General features: G+C 57.2%; 7 protein-coding genes across 7 annotated transcripts; 2 read left to right on the forward strand and 5 right to left on the reverse strand.

The window, feature by feature from the left end:
• Nucleotides 1-501: 501 nt before the first annotated feature.
• Nucleotides 502-1,506, forward strand: DCS_02331 (uncharacterized protein; the record flags this gene model as incomplete). The annotated part of the gene is made up of 3 exons (XM_040799659.1): nt 502-580; nt 697-1,232; nt 1,294-1,506. 3 exons carry the CDS (start codon nt 502-504, stop codon nt 1,504-1,506), a joined length of 828 nt encoding a protein of 275 aa, XP_040660542.1.
• A 152-nt stretch (nt 1,507-1,658) lies between these two features.
• Nucleotides 1,659-4,373, reverse strand: DCS_02332 (DEAD box ATP-dependent RNA helicase; the record flags this gene model as incomplete). Its single annotated transcript, XM_040799660.1, has 1 exon — nt 1,659-4,373. One exon carries the CDS (start codon nt 4,371-4,373, stop codon nt 1,659-1,661), a length of 2,715 nt encoding a protein of 904 aa, XP_040660543.1.
• An 810-nt stretch (nt 4,374-5,183) lies between these two features.
• On the forward strand, nt 5,184-6,768 carry DCS_02333 (phosphatidylinositol:UDP-GlcNAc transferase subunit PIG-A; the record flags this gene model as incomplete). Its single annotated transcript, XM_040799661.1, has 2 exons — nt 5,184-5,665; nt 5,766-6,768. The coding sequence occupies 2 exons, from the start codon at nt 5,184-5,186 to the stop codon at nt 6,766-6,768; spliced, it is 1,485 nt and encodes a 494-aa protein (XP_040660544.1).
• A 358-nt stretch (nt 6,769-7,126) lies between these two features.
• Nucleotides 7,127-10,065, reverse strand: DCS_02334 (uncharacterized protein; the record flags this gene model as incomplete). The annotated part of the gene is made up of 2 exons (XM_040799662.1): nt 7,127-7,286; nt 7,358-10,065. 2 exons carry the CDS (start codon nt 10,063-10,065, stop codon nt 7,127-7,129), a joined length of 2,868 nt encoding a protein of 955 aa, XP_040660545.1.
• Nucleotides 10,066-10,867: 802 nt separating this feature from the next.
• On the reverse strand, nt 10,868-14,229 carry DCS_02335 (uncharacterized protein; the record flags this gene model as incomplete). The annotated part of the gene is made up of 2 exons (XM_040799663.1): nt 10,868-14,065; nt 14,104-14,229. The coding sequence occupies 2 exons, from the start codon at nt 14,227-14,229 to the stop codon at nt 10,868-10,870; spliced, it is 3,324 nt and encodes a 1,107-aa protein (XP_040660546.1).
• Nucleotides 14,230-17,070: 2,841 nt separating this feature from the next.
• On the reverse strand, nt 17,071-19,576 carry DCS_02336 (intracellular protein transport protein; the record flags this gene model as incomplete). Its single annotated transcript, XM_040799664.1, has 2 exons — nt 17,071-18,989; nt 19,051-19,576. The coding sequence occupies 2 exons, from the start codon at nt 19,574-19,576 to the stop codon at nt 17,071-17,073; spliced, it is 2,445 nt and encodes an 814-aa protein (XP_040660547.1).
• A 1,785-nt stretch (nt 19,577-21,361) lies between these two features.
• On the reverse strand, nt 21,362-22,037 carry DCS_02337 (uncharacterized protein; the record flags this gene model as incomplete). Its single annotated transcript, XM_040799665.1, has 3 exons — nt 21,362-21,561; nt 21,639-21,718; nt 21,826-22,037. 3 exons carry the CDS (start codon nt 22,035-22,037, stop codon nt 21,362-21,364), a joined length of 492 nt encoding a protein of 163 aa, XP_040660548.1.
• Between the last annotated feature and the right edge of the window lie 2,559 nt (nt 22,038-24,596).

A 24,596-nucleotide genomic window follows, 5' to 3' on the forward strand; every position in this document is an offset into this window, starting at 1 on the left:
AGCAAGCTAGCCGGTTTCCCTTGCCGAATCCCCTGTCGGTGTAGAGGCAAGGAAGGAATGGGTCTGGGTCAACATGCAGGTTACTTCAGGTACTGAGGCAGGCCCTTGTATGTGAAGGATTCATCCAACAGCAGCATGGCGATTCGAAGATGGAATATCAAGGGAGGAGGTTGAGGTAAACAGACGGCCAACAAAGGGTTTCCCCAGCGATCGAGGCGGGGTACTACGGTCATACCACACATGGTTCGGTGGCTGAGGGCCGGGGACAAATGTCCACAGCTTCACCGTCCACCGCCTGTTGCACTGAGACATGAGACATGGGGTGACGAGTGACGAGGTAGGTCTTCCCCCTTTTCCACAACCTCCCCCCGCCTTTATCATCCCATCCTGACCGCCGACATGGATTTCTTTCTTTCCATTTCACATTCAAACTAATTGATTCCATTGAGTGTCCCGGATCGGTTGTTCCCGAGTGCTGCACCGCATAGCAAGAGTTGCATCATGATCAACCCGGGCATCGTCTACATGCTGGTGAGTGGGCTGGAGCTGAAGCTGATTCGAGTTGAGATGAGCGAGCTTCGTCAAACTCTTCCGGGGAAAAGCTGACAAACGACCTGCCCGCCTTGCCATAGGCCAGCCTTGTGCTCTTCGCCATTGCACTGCAAGTAGACCCTTGACCGTGGGCATCCGACGCAGGATGGCCTGCTGACAGCGATAGCAGTGTCGTCCACTTCCACGCAGAGCACCTCTCGCTACCGCTCCCGCCGCTCGTCACCATACCTGTCGTCGTACTCCCCATCGGCGCCTTCGTCAACGCATACATATACCCGAACTTGCTACATCATGCGCACGCCTGCACAACCAAGGCTCGCTGCCTCTCGGTCGGCCGTCTAGCGCCCATCGTCTTGCAGGCCCTGCAGGCCGTCGCCACCGCCATCCTCGCCGCGCTGCTTCTCGAGGCCCTGCTGCCGTCGCCCGCCCTCGACCGCGTGCTCGAGCGTGAGTGGCGTGCCATGTATGACGCCCGCGACGCCGACCGCCTCCGGCTTGTTCAGGATACCTATCGCTGCTGCGGCCTGCGGACCATCCATGATCGTGCCTACCCCTTCGAGGGCACCTCTTGCACCGTGCTCTACGGACGTACCGTCTCATGCGAGGCCCCGTGGAGGTCCGCCATGCAGGCCACCTCGACCGTGGACTTTGCTGTCGTCGTCGTCGTGGCCCTGATGCAGGTCCGTCACCCCCCTCCAGCCGCCCCGGTACCTTGACGTGCTAACCGTGGCATGGTACTAGATTGTGGGCTTGCTCATCATGCGCGAGCGCACCAAGTGGTGGACCGAGTTGCGGACCAAGGGCTGGACCCAGGCCGATTACGATGCCATAGCCGGTCAGTCTCTGGTAGGCCAGGGAGACGAAGACGAGGAGAGGGGCCGAGGGTACGGCGCCGTGCGCGAGCCCTTGCCGACGCCGAACATGATGGAACGAAACAGCGCGAGCAGATTGTGACAATGCTGCCGCGAGTCGAGGCACGCACGTACGGAAACTCTAGCATGCAATGCAATCTTTGGTCATTTCCGCTCGCACGTTTGGCGCTGCTGCAAAAAGAACACCTCACGGCCTCGCAAGCTGCCCTGCTCTCGGCTCGAAGCCGTCGTCCGTCACCTTCGACGCAGCTCGAGCGCCTCTTTGCCGAGCCGAGTCAGCGCATCCTCGTACTCCTTGACCTGCTCCTCGCCCATCTCCTCGATCCTAGTCCTCTCCACCTTTTGCATCCGCCGCATGCCCTGTCCCTTGGCGATCTTGCCCCAGAACCAGCCGCTTTCCTGGTCGCCCACGAGTGTCCAGGCGCAGCCTGACCTGCCTGCGCGCGCTGTGCGGCCGACACGATGCACATAGCCAGCCACACTCGGCGGCAGGTCGTAGTTGATGACGTGGCCGAGCTTGGGAATGTCGATGCCCCGGGCGACGAGGTCCGACGCGATGATGAGCCGCACGGGAGACGAGGGTGAGGTGAAGGCGCGCAGCGTCTTTCGGCGAAGGTGCGTCGCCGTTGTTGACGTGATGGTGCTGATGTGCGTTGCCAACGAGCCGTCGAGGAGGGTGAGCAGTCGCGACAGCCGAAGGGCAGACTCGTTCGAGTTCGTGAAGATGAGCGAGTGTGGCGGTGGAGGCGCTGCCGAAGCCGGCGTCGCCGCCGCTTCCTCGGCCTGCGGAGCCGGAGCGCTGTCCGCGTCCGAGCTGTCATCTTCGTCAGAGCTGGTATCCGAGGTAGAGTCGGATGATGGATCCGAGCCGCCGTCCGAGGCAGAGTCCGACGACGTGTCCGAGCTGTCGTCCGAGCTGCTGTTGGCATCCGGCACGAGCGCTGGCGCCGCCTCCTTCGTCAGGAGAGAGACGACCCTGCCGGCACTCGCAGGGTCGGCCACCGTCATATGCCCGCCTCGCAACAGCTCGAGCAAGTATAGAGGTTTAAGATTGGTCTCGTGCACGCGAACAGCAAACTCCCTGAGCGACGTCGGAAGCGTGTGCTCGGCCACCTGGGCCGCGCCCTCGTTTTCGAGCACAATCAGCTGCGGTCGCCGCAAGGCAAGTTGGCTCAGCAGGCTCAGATCCCGCGTCAGCGTCGCGCTGAGAATGACCTTGCGCACGCCGGAATAGGCCATGTCGGGAAAGTCTCGAGCGCTGAATCGGTTGAGCTGGAACTTGTCGAGGACGACGGGCAGCCAACCCTGGAAGCTCTGGGCCAGAAGCTTGTCGGCCTCGTCGACAACGAGCCAGCGCACGTAGTCGAGGCTGAAGCCGGTCGTCTGCTCAATATGCTCGACCAGTCGGCCTGGGGTGCAGATCAAGACATCCACTGTCGAGCAATACTCCAGCACCTGGCCTTCCCAAGGACCTAACTGGCCGTTTATGCTGTCTGTCCCCATGTCGTCCACGTCGGCCGAGGCGGCATTCCGTACTTGTTGCCGTCTTCCGTCCTCCTGTATCTCCTTGTACGCAACTGGGTCGTACCGGGACTCGCTCTGCAGTAACGTCTCCTGTTCCATTTTGATCATCTGGCTGCCGATGGCCACGCCAACCCGGACTTTCTTGCGGCCGTCGCCCTCGTAGGCTTTGGAGCACATCTCAAACACCTCCTGCGCCTGCCTGACAAGTTCTCGAGTCGGCAAAACAACCAGTGCCCGCAGCCTCGTGACTACGCCTTGGCTGATGTCCCGGACGATGGGTAGCGCGTACGACAATGTCTTGCCGGAGCCGGTGGCAGCCGACACAAGGACATCGCCCGGTCGCCGCTTGCTTGTCGGCAGCAGCAGCGGTATTACCGCCGTCTGGACGACAAACGCTTCAGGGAATCCCTTTTGCTCCAGGACACGAGACGTCTTGGGCGGGATTCCAATATCTGTAAATGGTGCCCGGCTGTCCTGGCTGACGCGAATGGGGTTTGCCAGCCAGGACGGCAGTGTATCATATGTCGGCTTCGGTCCTTCTTCATCCACCACCACTTCCGGCTGCGGGAGAGGTTCAAGTCCGTGTAGTTCTGCTTCCTCCTCGACCTCATCGCCAGTGCCCTCCGACGTAATTGCCGTGGCTATCTTGAGCGACTTTGTCTTTCGCTCCAGAACGGATTTGTGGCGCAAATCTTCCTCTTGTTCGCCCTCCGGTATATCTCCCACTTTCCGTGCTTTCTTCTTCTCTTTTATCCGTTTCTTGTCCTTGACTGGCACTGTTTCGGGTTGTGGGGAAAGCACCGTCTCATCCACCGTCGGCTTCGCATCAGCCATAGACACATCGTTATCATGCGGCTCCTCTGATGGAGACTGCTTCCGCTTGGACTTCTCTTTTGGCCGCTCCTTTTCTCGCATTGTCTCCTCCCCCCGCGTCTCAGAAGGCTCCGGGAATTCTGCCGGTTTGGATTGTAGGCTTCGGACAGGCGCAGGCTCGGGAACGGACGGCTCTTCGTCGGACTCGGTCGAATCACTCTCATCGGCCCTCGTCCTCTGCTTGCGCTTCCTCCTGTTCTTCTTCTTTTTTGGACCTGCATCCTCAAGTGCTTCTTGGGTCACGCCCAGCTTGGCCATTTTGCTTCCATGTCGACCATGATCGCTCGCCTCCGGCGCCGTCTCCCTCTTACGCTTGGCCTGAGGCAGACTCGGCTCGTCATCAAAGTAATGAACTTTTGGCACCGGCTCGGCCTTCGTCGCAGCTTTCACACCTGGTACGTAGCGGGCATAGCTGAAGCCATCGGCGGGTGCTGGTGCTGCCGCTGCTGCTGCAGGTGCTGCTGGTCGGGATGACGAGGCTGGCGGTGCATGAGAGGCCTCGACTTTGCTACCTTGGGCAGGCTTCGGCGGAGGTATGTACCTCGCATACATGTTTTCGGGCCAATTGCTCGGCAACGCGGAGGTTGCAAGGGAGCTGGAGAGAAAGGGAATTCTTCTGTATTGGAGTATCCGCCATCGGGACAAACCCGTCCAAAATTTTGGCTTATCGCGTCCTGTCAGGCAAGACCAGACCCCACCGCTGACTTATCTGTATCAACCAGCCAACTTTTAAGTGGATAGGCTGAACATACTGAGGGAGTACGGAGTACATACGGAGTATTAGTTGCCACAATTTAGCACAAGTATTATTACTACAGTACGGAGTACAGCTACTGTAGGTACTGTAAGTACAGTAAGTATTACTGTACTCTGTTCAGGTACGCGGACAATAAGTACTATTAGTACTTTTACTGTACTCTGTACTTGCGGAGTACAGCACCACACACACACTTAAGTAAGTAAGTACTTACTTACCTGTACTGTATGGACCGGCAGATCCGACCCCTGCAATCCTGTTCCTTCCCTTTTGACCTCCTTCTTGACTACAACTACACCTACTTAAATCTTGGACCTGCGCTACACTGTTCGTCCGCCGTGCTACCTACTACCTCTCCCCCCATCATCACCCACCTCCTTGCAATGATTTCGTCTCCTTCGCAGATGTCGAAGTGCAAGAGATGAAAAGGGCCAGTGGCAGACGACGGTGAGCTCGAACTGTGGCGGCGGCGGCGGCGGCAGCAGCAGCAGCAACCGCCGTCCCGTCATCGCACGTGCTCGAGAAGACGTCTGTATACCCTCGCCTTCGCCTTCGCCTTCGCCTCCGCATACGTCGCCATCGATATCGTTTCCTTCACCGCCACCATGACGCGCCGTACCTACAATATCGCCATGGTCAGCGACTTCTTCTTCCCGCAGCCCGGCGGTGTCGAGTCCCATATCTACCAGCTCTCCAGCAAGCTCATCGACCGCGGCCACAAGGTTATTATCATCACCCACGCCCACGACGATCGCAAGGGCATCCGCTACCTCACCAACGGCCTCAAGGTCTACCACGTACCCTTCTTCGTCATCTACCGCCACACCACCTTCCCGACCGTCTTCTCTTTCTTCCCCGTCCTTCGTAACATCTGCATCCGGGAGCGCATCGAGATCGTCCACGGTCATGGCAGCCTCAGCAGTCTCTGCCACGAAGGCATCCTCCATGCGAGAACCATGGGGCTCAGGACCGTCTTCACCGATCACTCGCTCTTCGGATTTGCCGACGCCGCGAGCATCCTGACCAACAAGCTGCTCAAGTTTACCCTCAGTGACGTGGACCACAGCATATGCGTGAGCCACACCTGGTGCGTTCTTGGCCCTGCCACGCCTCCTCCTCCTATTCCTCGCGAGCCCAAGCCGAGACGGTGGCGACTTGACGGACGTCTGGTCTGACCGCATGTCTAGCAAGGAAAACACCGTTCTGCGAGCCTCTCTGGACCCCCTCATGGTCTCCGTCATCCCCAACGCCGTCGTTGCCGAGAATTTCCGGCCCCGGGACGACACAGCTACCGTCCACACTGGCAGCTTCGTCCCTGAGCCATCTCCCACGCGCCTTCGTCCCAGCGACATGATCACCATCGTCGTCATCTCCCGCCTTTTCTACAACAAGGGCACCGACCTGCTCACCGCCGCCATCCCCCGCATTCTTGAGGAACACCCCAACACCAGATTCATCATCGCCGGCTCCGGTCCCAAAGCCATCGATCTCGAGCAGATGATCGAGACCAATGTCCTCCAGGACCGCGTTGAGATGCTCGGCCCTATCCGTCACGAGGATGTCCGCGACGTCATGGTCCGCGGCCACATCTACCTCCACCCCTCCCTGACCGAAGCCTTTGGCACCGTCATCGTCGAGGCTGCCAGCTGCGGCCTCTATGTCGTCTGCACCCAGGTCGGCGGCATACCCGAGGTCCTCCCCTCACACATGACGACCTTTGCGAAGCCTGAGGAGGACGACCTCGTGCTCGCCGCCGGCAAGGCCATCACCGCCGTCCGTGCCGGCAAGGTCCGCACCGAGAAGTTCCATGACCAGGTCAAGAAGATGTACTCGTGGGCCAACGTCGCCCTCCGCACCGAGCGCGTTTACGATGGCATCACCGGTACCATCCCCGAGCAGGACTTCTACGGTTTCGATACGGGCGGCTACAATGGCAGCCGTGTCCGCAACTTTGCCCTCATCGACCGTCTCAAGCGCTACTACGGCTGCGGCATATGGGCTGGTAAGCTCTTCTGCCTTTGCGTCGTCATCGACTACCTCTTCTTCCTCCTCCTCGAGTGGTGGTTTCCTCGTGAGAGTATCGACCTCTGCCCTGACTGGCCCCGCAAGTCGCTGGAGGGGGACGACGACAAAAAGGAGGGCCGGATTGACCGGTCGAGTGTCTCGCATGGGGCGACAAAGATCGAGTAGCAGACCGCCCTTGGCCTTGTTGCTGTTCCTTTCGTGAACAGCCTGCGCACCTGGTCGCAATGCGGGACGGTGGGTGAGGCAGGCCTGGTTAGCAATGGCACGCGTCCATCGGCCACACGGCAGGGGAGGGTCTATGGGGATGGGTGGCCTTGTAGGACAAGGTTGTGTACTACTACGACTTGCACGATATGAAAGCCGATACCCGTACGCCAGATCGGGCGTGAGGCATGAGCACCGACCAAGTGACGGATAATGTATTGCTCTCCTACACTGTGTCCACACACCCAGCATGGCACGACCGGCCCCAGAAGCAGTCTGTAGGCCTCCACTAGGAGAGCTCGTCGCCAGAAGTGCATCTCTAAACCCTCGTGCTGACACGTCGCCTCTTCACCATGGTCGTCGGGGTGTTGCCATCCCCGGCCAGCTCGTCTTCGTCCTCGGCCGTGTCGTCGGCCGGGCTCGGCGCGCTCGCTTGGCCCCCGCCGCCGCCGCCGCCGCCGCCGCCGCCGCCGCCGCCGCTGTTGACGGTACGCCCCTCCCCTTTTCGGCACTTCGCAGTTCGCCGAGGAGCTTCTCCACCTCGACAAACATGCATCGCGTGTTCTTCACCACGCCGTTCTCGTCGAGGTGGTAGCCCACTATCTCCTCCTCCTCCTCCTGGGACCGCCTCATGAAGGCGGGGCCCGGGCCGCGGTCCGGGTCAGGATTGTACATGATGGCGTTGCAGAACATGTGCACGAGCTCTCGCTCCAGCTGTGCGCTGTTAACGATGCCCCTGGGAGGCACCAAGTCCTCGGAGAAGGGGAGCAAGACGCTCGCTGTGCCAGGGTCGCCTCCGGGGAGACTGTTGGCAGCCTGCACCGCCGCCTTGTTGCCCTGCTTTATAGCAGCGCGGATCGAGGTGATGTCCTGCGGCTGCAGCACAATCTGTCGGTAGTTGGGCGCGTCCTTTTCGCGAACGCCCGTCGCAAACATGTTGGCGTCGCGGTGGCTCGAAATCTGATCGAGAGCCGACGACGACACCTTCGTGAAGCCACGAGTCCACAAGACTTTGCTAGCGCGACCCGATGGTTCCGGTGACGGATCCTGTCGCTTCCTCTTGGTGAGCCGGGAGGATACGCTGCCGGGAGTCGACATGTGCGGCCGTCCATGGACGCTCTCATCCGCTGTCGTATCTCCCGTCTCTTCGAGCGGCCGTGGAGTCGCCGTCTCCTTCTTGATCTTGGTCGAAAGGGAGGAAGGGTCCATCGACAACTCGTCCGTCTGCGACACCGCCGACTGGCTTCTCTTCCGGGAGGGCGTTGCACTTACTTGCGCGCTACGCGGGGGCCGACCACGGCCTCGAGATACTGGAACTTCGCTGGGGGGCGCCGGTCTGGGCATGTCCTTCCTAACGCCAGATTTCGGCGTCTCTGAAATGATGGAGGTTGCCCGTGGAAGCGGGCTGACGGCTTCATATGCGGGGCTCTCAGGCTCTGTCACGACGTGACCTGGCGTTGACGGCGTCGACCGAGACGCCCATTTTGTGCCAAATCCCTTCGTCATGCCAATGGGTGTGGTCGTTCCAGGTGTCTGGGGCGCCGCGATGGGACTATGTCGCCGAATAAGTGGCGTCCCAGCGGCTTGCCGAATAATGTGCTCGGGAATGGCTGGTCGCGGAGGCTGAGTTGCGTACGGCGAGTTGTACGGAGTGTCCTTCTGGGGAGCCAGAGGGGCGGGTGTGGAGGATGTAGACGAGCGCTGAGCAGCCACAGGAGCCAGCGGCCATCGCTGAGGCGGAACGGCTGGCACTGTTGTAGCTTTCTGTGGCGTTGGAGATGCGGCAGCGATCGGTCGTGGTGTATGCGCTTGCTGCGCTGGGATCTGTCGACCCGTGGGAGGAACCACACCCGTCGTCGATGGTCGAGCCAGCGGCGTTCCAGCGCCTCCCGGTGTCGGTCGGGGAGCAGGCTGGAGTGGTGCTGCCAGCTGTCCAGCTGTCTGCGGAGGGACCAACACGGACTTTCGAGATGGCTGGGGTGTAGAACCTACTGACTGTGCAGTGGTTTGATCCTTCGGCGCTTGCCTTTGCTGCTGTTGCAATAGTTGTTTCTGTAGCTGCGCCTGTACCTGTTGCTGCTGCTGTTGCCGTTGTTGGGGTTGCGACTGTCCCGGCGGTAACTTCTGAAGTGGCTTCTGTGGCGGCTTCTGCGGTGCATTCTGAGGCTGCTTCTGCGGTGCATTCTGCGGTGCATTCTGCGGCATATTCTGCGGCATATTCTGCGATACATTCTGCGGTAGCTTCGGATGACCTGCCGCAGATGGCTGGACTATCTGCTGATGCTGCCCAACCGGCAGAGTCTGGTCGGCTTGAGGAGGCTGATATGGCTTCTCCCACTTCAGACCACCAGCAGCAGTCGTCGAGGGCTGTGACATTCCAGTCACTTCTTGCTGCTTGTTCACAGTCTCTGATGGCGATTTTATAACTGCCTTTGGTGGCAGCCCAGCAGGTTGCAAGACACGCGTTGGAGCTTGGGACACGCCAACAGGAGGCTGTAGAACCGAGGCAGGTCCGTTCGCAGATCCGCTCGAAGTTGACAGCTGTACAGGCGGCGTTCCCGGAGCATTTGAGCGAGTCGGGGGCGCAGCCCCCGTTGCAGGCTGTGGAGGGTACGCGAACGCATTCGGCTTCGGCCCGCGTTGGACGTTCGCTGTCGGGTCAGGGGTCCTGGTTGAACTAAGTGGAAGGCTGACCCCAGACTTTGGTTCTCGAGGAGCGAGTGCTGGTGGACCGGTTTGGCTCACTGCCGCCTTAGCAAGCCGCTCCTTTTCTGACTTCTCCAGGAGCTGAATGTCTCGCTGCACGTTGGCGAATTTTCGCTCGTCTTCTTGAATCAGCTTGACCATGTACTCTCGATATCGGACGTAGAGTCGATTGACCAGCACTGGCACATTTTCGATTCGCTCGTACGCATCCTGCAGCGACGGAAGAGGCGGGCTCGTCAGCTTTCTCTTGCGCGAGCCAGGTGAACCGACCCCATCCAGACTGCCACGACCGCCGCCGCTGGTGCCCTCCGGCCTCTCCTCCTCATCCTTGACCTCCTCCTTGACCTCGTCACGCAGAAGCAGCAAGAACAACCGCTGCAGTGCTTCCGGGGTCAGTCGGGCTGGATCGTAGGTCTCTCCGCCTTGTACGAGAGCATTGTTTTTCAGCACATCCGAGATGTGCACGAACGCTCCCGTGTCGACCCCTTGTGCCAGCAACGATTGAAATAGGAACAGCGACTCGAGGGGCGTATACGCCGTCAGGTAATTCATTCCCCACGCGCCGCCTCGCCCATGACCGAGGGGGCCTTTGCGCGTTGTCGCAGTGAGGTGCTGTTGCGCCAGTGTGAAGATATCGCGTCCTACTCGTCGTCGTCGTGGCTTCTTGCGTCAGGTCGGGCCGCTCCCTCCGTCATTCCGAGCTCTCAAGACGCGTCCGCCGGGATTATAAAAGGCTTCGAGTGCTAGTGTGCAGTTTTGAGCGGATTCATCGATTTGTCGTGCGTATTGAGGCGTCTTGCTTGACCCGTTCGTTCGTTGACCGGTTTTTGAGAGCTGCGCTCGGCTGGCCTGAAATCACGTGATGTTCTTGTCAACAACCACGTGATCCCTCAATGCTGATGATGAGGGATGAGCTTTGGTAGTTTGGCCGTTTCAATGCAAGGAAAAGGAAATAAACATCCTTGCACCCCAGTGATATCCCTGTAGAACTGGTGAATGTTCGAACACGAGGACAGCAGGTCACATGTGCGTCGTAAGGCAAAAAGACTACGAAGCTACCCACACCACACTCACTCGCACCTTGAAGACGCTGACTCGGGTACGTTGCACGACACTGGCTCATTTCGAAGCATATTACATTATATTCCAAAGTGTGTACGTGGTTGGTTCATAACTCCTAGCCCAGTGGTATCATATCAAATGAAGAGCTCAGCGAGCATCCCCTTCCCTGTAAGTATGCTTCACGTTGCTGTCCGGGATGAAGGACCCCAAAACTCCATGCCTTCCTTAGCGCTGTTGGACAGCTGATGCTTCGTGGTGTTGATTATGATACACGTGAGATCGGTAGGGTCTATTACAGCGACGACGAGCTCGAGGTCGTTGTCAAGCTGCGTCGGCGGTCCTCGCTCGAGTTTTCTCCATCCTGTTCCTGTTCCTGCTCGTGTTCTTTGTCTTGTTCCTTGGGTTGGTTCTTCAGCCTCAGCTTCTCATCGAGCAGTGTCACGAGCCTCTCGGAATATTGATCCAAAAGACCGCTCAGCACCGTCTCGTTCATTGCTTTGCATCGTATCGCTCGCTCACCGAGCGCCGCCGCCGTCAGACGTAGCTCGTGATCCAACTCTGTGAGCATATCCGCCGCTAGGGGTTCCGAAGACGAAAGCTTCTTCCTGTAGGCTCGCAGCGTTCGGCACGCCTGCTCCGTTGCCAGGTTCAGAGAGCCAAAGGTGCTACGGAGGTTGGACGAAGAAGCTTTCTTCCGCGCAATGGTGCCTTGAGTCGAGTTGCCTCGTGGCCGTGATTTTGGGCTTGACGGTGGACTTTCTGCTGGGGTCCCATCCGACGGGCGTCTTCGCGATAGCGTGTCCTCCAAGATTGTGCTGTTACTGGGGCTTGTCTGTGACGTCCCAGTCGGCGTCCTCGCACTCGTTGCGCTAGCAAAGAGGTTTAGTCGCGACGCTCGCCGCTGCATCGTCCGGGGCGGAGATCGACGACTCCCGGAATGAGACGGCCGCTGAAACTCGGCGAGCTCGGCCTTCGAGAGAATCCTCCTCAGAGTCGGTCTACCAGAAGTGGTCTCCTTCACTGGCGATGGGTCCCTACTCATCGGCCTGAGTGACGGATCATTCAGATCGAGGGACCATATCATGATGGTCCCGTCCGAGCCGACACTCACAATCTGCTTGGTGCCGTCGCCGTCGTCGATGAGGGAAACGCCGTTGATGGCCTCGGTGTGTCCCCATTCCCGATCCAAAAATGCACCGGAATGTACGTCATAAATTCGTATCGACTTGTCCGTGTTGGAGGAGCCGAGCAGATACTCAAGGTCCTTGGGCGCCCACTGACCAACGGATATGGATTCCAGAACGGCGGACTCGATGCCTCCTTCGTCGATACACTTGAAGTAACAAATTTGCCTGCCAGTTGAGAGGTCGAACTGGCAGACGGATCGGTCGACGAGGGAGACAAATATGGCCCGGCCGTCCAGTCCCATCGCCATGGACGTGGGCGAGGCTTTCAGAGAGATGACTTTGGAGAGAATAGCGGCGAGGGCGTCCGGATCTCCTTCCTTGGAAACCAGCTCGTGAACCTGCAACGTTCGGTCGAGGGCACAGGTGATGACCTTGTCTTGGGACGGGATGAGGACCTGCACGACCCTGGCGTTAAACTCGAGCGTCTGAAAATGGTCGATCCTGCCGCTCGACAGGCGGTGGAAGAGCTGGGCTGTGCGGTCTCTGCCGCAGCAGGCCATGATGAGCTTGGAGTCCTCCTCAAAGATGCTCACACACACGCCGTCAGAAGCGTGCGCTTTCGTATCAAGCAGGCATTCCTTCGTGTCGACATCGATGACCTTAAGAAGGCCAAAGCGATCGGCGGTCACAAGTAGTTTTCCATTCCTCGTTGTCCGCGCGCAAGTGATCTGATTCACCAGCTCGGCCTCGTTGTCCGGCTCGGCCACGTCTATGGGAACGTCGATGTAGGCCTTGACCTGACCGTCCATGTCCCAAAAGGTGACGTTGCCCGTACCGGACCACGTGACAAAGGCAGCATTTGCCTTGTTCGGTCTGCGCAGAGCATGGATTCCGGCGATGGCCTCTCCATGGCCTGGTATCGGAATATGGGCGACGGCCTCTCCCTGCTGGCCCGGGACGTAGTCGGGGTTCCAGATGTCGATGGACCGCTTCGAATCGATGGTGACGAGATTGTCCGTCAGAAATCCGATAGCGGCAATGCCTGAAGATGCTTCCGTCGTCGTCAAGACATTGTCGGCGCAACCATTCATCAGTCCGTCGAGGTCGAGGGTGGCGAAGTGGCCGTCCTTGCCTCCGACGTAGGCGACGTTCCCTCGGAGGGTAATGGTGGTGATGGAAAATGCAAGGTTTTGCACCTTGACGAGGCGCAACTGCTTACCATCGTCGTTGAGGATGCAAACATCACCGGCGTCGGTGCAAGCAATGAACCGCTTGCGGTCGACGGCGGCGCAGCAGAATGTGGCGTCGAGCAAGTCGCCGAGGAGAATGTTGCGGCCGGGTAAGGTTTTCTGATTCGCGGATGAGGTGGGCGTCGATTCGTTCGAGAAACGCTGCTTAGACGGCGACGTAGAAGGGCTATCATCAATCTTCCAAATCTTGACATGCCGCAGCCCTAGGGTGATGAGGCTGCTTCCCAGCCAGACCATGTCCTTGATGAGGGAGGTGCATCTGTTTTGCTGAAAGAGCTTTGCCGAACCCGTTCGGGGGTCGATCCTCCAGACGCAGAGGAAGCCATCGTTGGCGGCACCAAGGGAGGCTAGGTATCTCGAGTCTGGCGACCAGGCGACGGCGTTGACGCCAAAGGCGTGCTCGTTGATGGCGACGAGCGGGATGTCGGAGGATGCATCCTGGAGGCTGAAGATGAGGACCCGGGGCGAGTAGCCAGTCTCGCCGACAGCGAGGAACTTGCCGTCGCGGCTGAGGGCGAGGCATGTTGCCGCTTTTATCCTCTCGCGGCTCGTCCACGTCCTTGATGCTGGAGAGTCGGCCCAATCGGAAGGGCTGTGTTGGGAATCCCGATAGTTTGGGGCTGCGCGGTTCCGGCTGTCGTTTGCCTTGGGCGTCGTGGCCGTTGGCGTCGAAGGTGCATGCTGAGAGTTGACCGAGTATACGGGAATGGCGGTGGGACGGGCTCGGTAGAAACGCTGGGAGTACCGTTGGCCGCCGACGTCGACGACGACCGCAGCAGCGCCTGCGGTGTAGGCGAACAGGGAGTGGACGGTATCGAACGCGGTCGGTGAGCGGCAGGTGGTGCCGACGACTCTCTTAAGGGCGAGACGTGATTCTTGCGTGTGCCGGCCACGTGTGGGCGTCCTGATCGGACGAGACAAGTAGGGCGAGTTGGAGGGCGTCAAATTGAGCCTGTTGTTGGTAGGCGTCGAAGCCATCGTACCTCCATCGACACGCTCACAGCAGCAGAGAGGGAAGAGGAGGAGAGTGAAGAGCCGGGACGAGATTGCAGCAGTACAGATATTCGTGTTCGGCGAGGGCGGGGTATCATCGATGCACCCAGACGGTGGCACCTAGACGGTATGAGGTTTGAAGGCCGACCCGCGCATACGGGATGAGCACTTTCGGCCTCGGCAGCGGGGAGATGGAATGCGGAGGGAGGAAGAGCGGCAAGATGCAAGTTAACTTGTCCACTTCTGACGAAGACCCTCTGCGATGGCAAGAATCGTCCTTCCATGTTAGCGGGGAGTCGTACGAAAAGCGTCCAGATACGGCATCGACGACTCACACGCAAAGCGGATGGTTAGTATAATAGTTGAAGATCAAATTGGATGAACCATTTGGCTAGCTAGGTGCAGCCCCAACAGATCGTCTTGCAGATGGCGAGCTCGCATGCGCATGCAGGGGGGTGTCGGCGTCGAAGGGACGAAAGCTTTTCGACTCTCCAGCATGGGTTCTTTCTTCCTCGGGACGATTGTTTGTTGCTGGGTCGGTTAGCTGCTAAGCTTCCCCCGACGAAGACCTGCAATTGTGCTTGTAAGTGGTAAGCGGCCAAGTTCAGGTACGAGGGCAGGAGTTTGTACAAATACGGTTACAGTGGCGGCGGGGGTTGGCGGGTGTGGCAAAGGTCGCGAGCGAGACCTGGCAGCACAAGTTGCCGCCAGTAGCAGAAAATGTTGGCCTGCTCCAGGCTTGTTATGGTGCTGGGAGCTGGGTGCTGGCCGGGTGACCGACGACCCATCGACCCGACCGCTGCTGCGTCCTGCCGCACTGGGGCCGCTGTAGAGAACCACTGTAGAGCAGCTCCGCCCTGTTGCTGGGCCACCAGTAGGTGATGATGGAAGCGGGGACGCAGGGGTGGGGGGCCATCACATCTCACTCCAATTGGATCACATTTTCAGAACTCCGCCAAAGAGGTCACATCGGTTGGGACGTCGTTCACGGCATGGGATAGCCCTCTTCCAAACTGTGCAAATACTTGAACTTATGCTCGTAAGAAAATGCACATAATATTCCGTGCAATATTACTCATGTACGGAGTGGTTGGTGATCCCGCGCATTATTTTGCACACCAATGTAGGGAGCAAACGTACTTGTACCTGCAATACAACAGTAACTGTGCCTACATGTACATGTACATTCGTTACTTAAATACTCCGTACTTACAAGTACTTGACCATACACTTACAACTATTACTTAGGTACTTAAGTACAGTACTTACACCCCCTACTCCGTACAGTACAAGTATTTGTTACTGTACACCTACCCTACAGTAGTCGTGTGCTTGGGAGTTCAACTTGTGCTTGTACAGAATACGGACGTCAAGTGATAATATCCGATTCAATCCTACCTAGGTACCTACTAGGTACTATTTTAAGGTAGGCACGTAATATCAGGTGCACACTGGACAGGGTAATAATTTACAGCGAACCTAGTTGTACGTGTAAGTACTAAAGTAGTGGTATTGCATTGGAAAAATGGTTGGACTTTCGAGTGGTCACAATTCGGACTCCTTTCGTACTTTGTACACGCAGGAAGCGGAAAACAAAAAAGCAAAAACAAACACCATGGAACATAAACGTTTACCTAAATACAGAGTACTGAGGTAAATACACTGTACTCCGTGCTCACGCATGGGTTGCGTATCATTGCAAGGCAAGCATCTTGCTCATTCTCCACAAACACTATAGGCCCCAATCGCGAGTGCTTGTAATTAATACTCCGTACATTTGCAGCAGAGAGGTCCATAAGACATGACAAGCCTAACTTACATGTACCTAACTTGTAGCCGTCGTCATTTCTCCCCATTCACCAAGTGTGCCCCGGCACCTGTGCACCTAGATAATTATAGTCAACCGAGGAAACCGGGAACAGACGATGCCTCTTGTCCGCCGACAATCCACGCTGCCGTTTCCCCGGCGCCTGTAGGTACAGGCAATTTTTCAAACCGTGCTGGCGTCCTCACCTAGGCCATGGCAATGCCGATCCCGCAAACGAGATAAAGGGGCTCCCAAATTCCTTGAGCGTCATGCAGCGACGCGCGGACGCGATGTCAGAAGCCGACATGCCGCAATCATTCCTCGAACAGGGGCATTTCCTCTAGCGGCAGCACCCAACATGGAAACCGAGCTTCAGCAAATCTCGGCAGTAAGCCTCTAGTGACGCACATCGATGATCCCCTGGTTGCTGGCGCCGCACTCCGGTCGCTCAGCTTGCTGGATCACACAACTAATGTGATACTTGTAATTACCTGTATTCATACTACCACAGTGGCTATCCGATCAGTCAGGGCGGACTTTGCGGCGGCTGTAGGTGTACGGAGTAGGTACTTCTGCTTGTAGTACGAAGTGCACATGTGATTATTCAGTACGGAGGACGGACTACACGTCATAATTGCTTGTTTCTGTACTAACATGTACTGTACTGGGGAGTACGGAGATATGGAGTATTATAAGTACTCCGTAAGTACTGCAATTGATTCGCCACTACTTAAGGCACGTACGGTCTCTGTACCCTACTTACTACCTAGTACCTACGTAACCCCCCGTGGATGGGATACGGAGTACAGTAATTACATGTAAGTACTCCGTACTCCGTACATTTAGTAGTACTTATTACCAGGTACCTTATTTGGTTGGTACCTTGACGTCGTAAGTAAATAGCACAGCTCCATCGCCCCAATCGGTTCTCGCATTCTCCGTACAGTGCAGTAATAATACTTCATGTACATTTCAACATGTCAATATCACGCTGCAGTTCCTGCTGAAGCTGGCAAGCCTCACCGCTGTCGGCGGCTGTCAACGACGCCTGGCAACAGGCCGGTCAACAACGCCGGCGTTTTATTAGGTCCTGACGTATCCCTGTCAGTTCCTACAACTACGGACAACCTGCAGGCGTCGAGAACGAGAAGTTTTCTTGTTGCCATATGGCAGCATATCCCACCTCCAACCAAATGCCTCTGGTCAGCTTTTCGGTCCAGCCAGGATCGCGGCACCATGGCACACAAACGTGTTTCATTCATATATCCAATAAAAGAAAGACGCGCGCATATCCCCCCCAACTCCTCGCATTCTGTGATCACACGGCGAGTCCTTCCTCGGAAGCCTCATCGAGCTCCAAACGCTCCAGACCACGGCCGACCGCGCCGTACACCCGCAGCGGCACCGACACGTCAAAGCTCTCGCACGCCAGATTTTCCACCCCCACGAGCACCAAGCCGCCCTTCTCGTCTTGTGACATCTGCTCCAGCAAAGGGTGCGCCAACCGGCTTCCTCCCGGGCTTCCCGCCCTGTCGCCCTGGAAGGGAACGACAAACTCGACCCGGATCTTCCACTCCAGGCTCACGCCGCTCGTCACAAACTCGGGCGTGGCCGCTATGGGAATCGTAGGCGTGAAGACAATGCGTCGGGAGTAGAGGGCAGACTCGGACGAGGTCGAGTAGATTCTTCTCGTCACTCGGTGAATGCTTGAATCCGTCCGTATCGCCAGCGACGGGTCAATCTTCTCCGACGTCTCCAGCGTGGCGTGCACGGAGTAGCATGGTATGTCGGCATCGGTGAAATCCATCACCATCGTCACCACCTCGCCCAGACGATAGGCCGGTCGCGTTAGCATGACGGTGCCGACTCGCCGTCCGTTGCGCGCGATCTCGAATCGGTTTGGGCTCTGCTGGCCCTCGCCCGCCAGGTTGCTCCGCATGATGGCGAGATGAATGGCCTCGTTGGCGGTCATGGCCTCCCTGAGCATCGTTGGCCGCCTCCCGTCAGTTGGCGACATCAAGGCGCCGCCGTCATCCCTCGGCCGCATCGCAAGCTCGTCAACATACGTGAGGAACTCGTTCACCGTCGTGGGCGTGTCGCAGCCGTCCTCGTGCCCATGAGCCGCTGTCTTGTTCTTTCCGAGACAGACAACCCTGGCCTCGTCCCGCATCAAGATGTAAGGGCTCATCAAGTCGTGGCCGAGGATCTCGCCGCGACTGTTGATGCTTCCGAGAACGCGGAACGGGATCTCGACCGAGTGAAGCTGCTGCTCCTTGGCCCCTCCCGCTCGCTGGGTGCCGATGACGAGGCCGTAGGAAATCTTGACTGCCTTGCCCTTGTGTGACGGCGGCAGGCCCTTCGGCAGCTTGAAGGTGTACTCGAACACTCGGCTTTCCCCCGGCGCGAGCTGCAGGTCCACAAACAGGATGGATTGCGGCGTGCTCAGCAGTGGCACGTTTTTGGAGTTGGCCGCTCCTCGCATCTCCTGTATCGTGCTCAACTCTCCGCCACCCAAGAGGCCGCCGAGCGAGTTGCTTATGTTCCCCCAGCCGAAGCTGCGGAAGAGTCCGCTGTCCCTACGGGTCGGCTCAAGGCCAACGACGCCGCCGCCACGGCCGCCGACCGTCGCTTTCTTCTTCACTTGCTCGAAGGCGCCGAGGCCAACGAGGGAGCTGTCAAGGGTGAAGGAGCCCTGAATCTGGGCGTAACCCATCATCAGCGACTCGGGCATCTTTGGCTGCTGCGGAGGCACGCCCAAGCTCCGCCGTAGTTGCGGTGCCCGCCCTTGGCTCCGTATCAGAGGGTGGGAGACGTGCTCGGACGCCAACGTCTCCGACGAGTTGTTGCTCACGGAGTAGAACTCGCCGCTGCTCCGTGGCGTCCCTCCCGAAGCGCTCGTGCTGGACAGGATGCGGGCGGCTGGTCGGTCCTTGGGGCTATGGACAAGGTCTTTTGTCCGTATGGAAAGGTGGTTGTGATCTTGAGACGCTGGCCTCGCGCTGAGCAGGCTACCAACGGAAGTCGACTTTCTGGCGGTCGGCTGCGACTCATTTGACGGCGCCGGGGCAGCGGGGAAACGGAAATCTGGCATGGAGACTGGAGAGGTCCTCGAGAAGTTCCGGGCGACCGTCAGATTCGGCGATTTGGACGTTTCCGACACACTTTGGGAGCGTCCCTGTAGGTCGGCAGGATACGACGTGTGAAACAGGGGTGAGGTGATGTTTCTCGCAGCGGTCGCTTACGTTTCGTCAGCTCATGCCGGCGTCTTGTGTGCGCGAGCTACGGGCCAAGGACATACCTGATGAATGATTCCCCGAGGTCGAGAGGGCATGCATCTTGGAGACTACCTGCAAGCTGACGGCTCTACTGTGGCCCCGCGGTTGTCGCTGCGGTCGTGTGCTGGTTTCGTGGCCACGCTGGGGATGCGAATGGTCGTCGTCGGTGGTGCTCGTGCCGGCGGAACCGATGGAGACGATGGAGACGGATCGTCTGCGGGCGTGACCGTCCTTCCAGTCATCCTCGCTGTTCGCCGGATGCGGCCACTGCACCGATCCCGATAGGCTACGGGCGTTGGACGAGGGCATGCTCAGCGACAGAGCCGAGCGACGATGCCCTCTCACCGTCCCTGGCGACGTCGACGACAGGTCGGCTGCGGCCTTTGCTCGACCGTACGCCGTTCGCCGCCCATTCGGCACCTGGTTCGGCTCCGGGGCCACGTTCTTGAAGATGATTGTGCAGCCAACATCCTCGCCGGCAAAGACGGTGTCGTCGTTCCAGTGGACGAAGACCCGAATGTTACTGCCGCTGGTGGGGTCTGGTGCCATGGTCGACTGCGTCCGTGGCGGCGGCAAGGGGGCCCCTCAGCGAGGAAGAAGAGCGTACGGGCGTTGGGTGGAATATAAACATGTCATTTCCATCCCGAGGCCCGCTGGATGAGAGCATGTAAGCAGGCTGCGAGCAAACAAATCGAAGGTCGCGCCGAGGGAGTGGTGGGTGCGTGTGCGACTGTCTGGGATGAAGCTTGGAGTTGAATGGGCCACCACCAATGTTCGGCGTACAGCTGGGCAGATGACACGAGCGGCGCCCTTGCTAGGCTCCGAATGGCTTGGTGGAGCCTCTGTTGGATCCACGAATCCAGTCACATCTTCGGAGTAAAGTACTTACAAGTAGATACGAGAATGCCCGTCCAGAACATGTACTTGCATAATACTGTACAACTACTGTACAGTACTCGTACGAAGTACACTGGCCTGTATTTACTTCTTCCCTGCTACGAGTGTGCTTGCATCTACGAATAATACGTGCAAGTTCGTCGACTTGATTCAGAATCGCTCGTGACTGTACAACAGTAATGTGTATGAAAATGCTCCTCCTCGCTCAAGGCAATAAATACATTGAACGGATTTCATGTCGGATAAGACAACCAACACAGTAAGTACTTGTACTTACACGCAAACCTGCCATCGCAAGTGACGCCTAAACCTTGTACCTGCATGCACGGTAAGTGAACACTGCCATTAATTACATGTTAGCGACAGCCGGCACAGCGGTCATGGGACAAGTTTACACCGAAACTAAGGACGGCACAGGTACCTACTAGCAGTCCGTCTGCTCCTACTGTATGGAGCATCCTTCGCACCAGTTAATCCAGAGCCGCCTATTGCATTATTGTCTGATTAGTACTTACTTAGGTCCAATTATTCCAAAGTCAGACGTTTTGACCAACCCTGCAACGTCGCGAATCTTGTCAACGATCATTCGTCAGTTCGCATCTCCGGCGAAACAACATCCAACTCTGCCGAGATATTTCTCTCTTTGACCGTCGGAGTCTTGTGCTTGATTTTTGGGTACCGAGAATAACAGGGCAGATTCTGCTACGTCAGACTTCGTAAGTCCCAAGATAGCAACTGGCACACCATCCAGAGCGGGAACGAACGGTTGGAAATGACTTTATTTGCGAGCGCAGTCACTTTCGCTTCATCTTCGTCCGATGGAGCGATAAACATTGAACTAGCCACTGTGCTTCCCGATCAAAACTCGGTAAGCATGATGGACGTTGATGACGAGCATTCGGGAATGCACGATGCCTGCCATGATCAATCAACCCGTTAGGTTAACCGCGTCAGTACCGTCGGCCAATATGATCAATTTGAACCCCCCCCCGCCCTTCCAAAGGCTCGCCCGTCGACTCTCTCTTGACGCTGACGTTTCCTCAGAACCCTGGAGCTCCCGAGGAAACTTCAGCAACATGCTTTAGGAGGGAACCGAGGCCGTGGTTGTGGTTGGCCTGCGAGTCTCGCACCATTTTCATCCGCAGCATCTCGCTCGCCAAGCGAAAATTCTCTTGCTCAGGCAATCGTCCATGCTGTCAAGGGGTAGTGTTGCTGTTGGAAACGGTGTCGTAGGGATGCCAAGCTCCTTCCGCAGCGCACCTGATTCTCTCCAGGATGTTGGACCAGAGCACTCACCTTGTGTGCGATATCTAAAGACGAATTCGCGTAGCTTTCGCTCATGACGCAGTTTCCCAGCCTCTTAGGCAGGGCATGGCCGTCTTTCATACAGCTGCAGCATGTTCGAGTCTGCAGGGGAAACAGTCAAGGTTATGTAAACTACGCCGCTCCATGCGACAGTTCCTTCCCTTTGATGGACTTTTCAACCAGCTCAAATGTCGAGCTCCTTGGTAATCGCGTCTTCTCGGCATAGTCCTTGAGTGCTAGCCCTGCTCCGACTGCGATGGAAACACAGATTGTACCCAATGTCTTGGCCATTTTGGCATCGCCGGCAACCTTTGTAGGGGTAGCCTCCTCGACTACGCAAATTAAAACGTCAGCAGGACGATGCCATATTCTAGCCGGCTTGGATTTAGGCTTGGTGTGAGGAACGTACGTGTGAAACGAGGGCAAATAGAAATGTTTGCCAACCGTGACGGCCCTTTCTCCTGCCGCACCATACAATTCTGCTGTCGACTGTATGACATAGCCTTTTGGTGCGCCGACAAGACGTAAAGTATGGACAAATAGACTCTCTTGACGTACTTTTCCGTCAATTGAAACTCGTAGTACGATGTGGTCACAACCCGTCGAAGGAAACCGAAACTCTGGGGTGACGGTGAGCCTCAAAGTGAAGACGATCGGTGACCGATTCCGTGTAGCGATGAGCGATTGGGATCGTAGCTCCACCCTCAGCTTTCTTTACACTCTCGTCTGGCGTTGCGTATTCGGCCGCGGCTTGTCCATCCATGACCACGTCGACCTGCAATTCAGGAATTGTGTGAATGACAACCATGACGACTGACGATGGTGGAGTTGTGTTCGTAGTGCGAGACGCCGATTCTCGAAGGCTGATCAAGGTCAAAGACACTGAAGAGATCGAAGCATGCAGGCATGAATGGGAGTAATGGAGGATGCGGGCGGCCGGATGCTGCCGATTTCTTCTCGACTTTGGTTGCCTCGTATGCCTGATGAGTTGAACGGAGCAGGCAGTCGCGACCCACGTTTGTCCTTGGGAGAGGTCTGTGATTTCCGAATCCATTCAACTCACTCGAATGGCATTCATTGTTCATTGGTAATTCACTACAGCTTCATTGGAATTCACTGGAAACACGGCCGAGACGTACGTCCCAAGGGGTAGTCCTGTCACGTTGGTGGATGTGCCAGCTGCTTTCCAGTCTACTGGTCTTTTCATGATCCCATTCAACGCTCATCGCTTCGTGGATATGGCAACCCTTGGAGTACAATTCCCAGTGCCAACTAGACTTCCGTGGCACATTTTTCACATGACGCAAGTAATGAAGCTACTTGAAATAGTTTCTGAGTCTTCGTGTCCCCAAGTCATCAGAGATCGTCGTCCGCCATTAAGCACTATGGCTGGGCAAGGGAGAGGAAGAATCACATTTTGAAATGACTCTTGTCACGTTACACAGCTGCACGATCGCGCCATGCGAAAGGTCACTCGCATTCGGAGGGGTGCTGGATGCAGAACTCGGCTAATCCTGGTCAAACCCTGCAGCCCGGGGGTATTCACTCCGAGGTTGCCTTATTTCGTTCGCGACCAAGGACCTGCGAGGTGGACAGCAAACGAAACGCGGATTGGGACCAATCATGAACCAGTCTCAATTCCAGCCATGGCTTTAAGCACATAATTTGACCTGCTACAACATCGGCCTGCAGCATTGCCCGCGATGGTTGCATGGCCGGCCGAGATACTATCGGCATTGCATGATGGCTGGCAATAAGCTCTCAATACAAGTGCAATGTGGTGCAGTATGGAGACCTTTGCCACGAATCATGGAGCCCCGAGTTTTGCCTTCTGCCGACTATTCTTCATCATGCAGAAAGGACATGCGCGTCACAAAGGATTTGGGACGTTAGTAGGATAGAGAAGAAATCGCCACCTGTAGCAGCGATATGTCTACTGCCTGGCTGGATCGGTATGGTTACAGCGGGTGAGGTTAAAGGCGTGCTTCGGATCTGTAGGTCTTATGGGTCGAAGTCGTAGATGGAAAGCATAACAGGATCTTGTCCGGCTCCATGATTGCTCCGAGTTGTTGGCTTTGTGTATACTGCCATGTGGCTCTTGGAAACGGTCGACGGGAATATCTCAATGATATCGCCATAGCCGGATTGTGCAACACAAATGGCAATGCTGCCTGCTTCCTTACACCCCCGTTCCATGGCACCTCGACGACAGCTCCCTCAACGCTGACTGTCACCCCAGAGCGGGCTGGTTTGTGTAGGAACTCTGGCATGCGGGTCGAAAGAGTATCGGCACACCGCTCCGTTCAAGCACGTCGAGGACCAAACGAGGGTGTGGCAGACGAGCGCCGGCTGCCGGCGGGACGGAAGTTGAGAAATGGCTCCATACGGGGTAGAGGATGGGCGTAAGTAAGTGCACAGGTATTAGGCTCCAACAGGGAAGCTAGCGCGAGCCTCCCCACCTCAACAGCATGCAGGAGCAATTAATAATGCGTTGGCAACATGGGCAAGGGGAAGGCGGGGTTGGTGGAGTTTAGATTTTCTGATGGATGTGTGGATGAACCCTTGCAACCCCGCCACCCGCTGTGCCGAGGGTGTGGGTGGCGAAACAGCTCACCAGGTGCATGGGCGCCCAAAATGTTGCCAGAGCATCGGTACGGAACCGAATACCGCCTTTATCCTGGTTGCATTACCTGTACTCTGTGAAGATCAGCCGATAGACAGCTCGGAGGCAAATTCGGAAGTCCCCGCAGGACGTCTTGGGGAATATCGGAGTCTCCAAGAAGCGCGACTAGTCTCGCAACAATAATCCCATTGGCTGCGGTGCAGCCGACGAGTAACAAGGTACGGAAACAACATGGGAACAGAGTGCAATGAAGAGCACGGAGCTTGGAACAGATATCGTAAACTGTCTCATCACTCTTGACGGTCCCAACAAGGCCGCTTTGCCGTCAACCGAAAAAAATCGGTGCTTGCGTGGCACGTTGACCCCAGCCTCCTGGGCCGACGGCAGGTTGCAGTGCGTCAAAAAGGACACTCTGACGAAGAATGTCGCGACTCGTTTGCTGATGCGGAGTTTGGGCGGGTGCCCTCCCTCGTGAGCCGCCACCATCGAGAACGAAGACGATAGCCCCTCCATCCTCCATCATTGGCCAGCGGGCTGCGGGGAAGCTCATCCGGGCGACAGGATATGTCGTCGTGCGTTATTAGCAGCGAGGCGTACGTGTACATGTGCGGTAGGGGCCTAACAACATGGGAGCATGGTCGATGTCTACAAGTAGGCGCCCAATACGCTTGGTTGCACGGAGTACTCCATGCCATGGCGCAAGTGATGTACCCGACTTTAGGTGGTGCATGCCAGCAGCGCAGC

This window comes from Drechmeria coniospora, chromosome 01 (assembly GCF_001625195.1).
Source record: "Drechmeria coniospora strain ARSEF 6962 chromosome 01, whole genome shotgun sequence".
Lineage (NCBI taxonomy): Eukaryota > Fungi > Ascomycota > Sordariomycetes > Hypocreales > Ophiocordycipitaceae > Drechmeria > Drechmeria coniospora.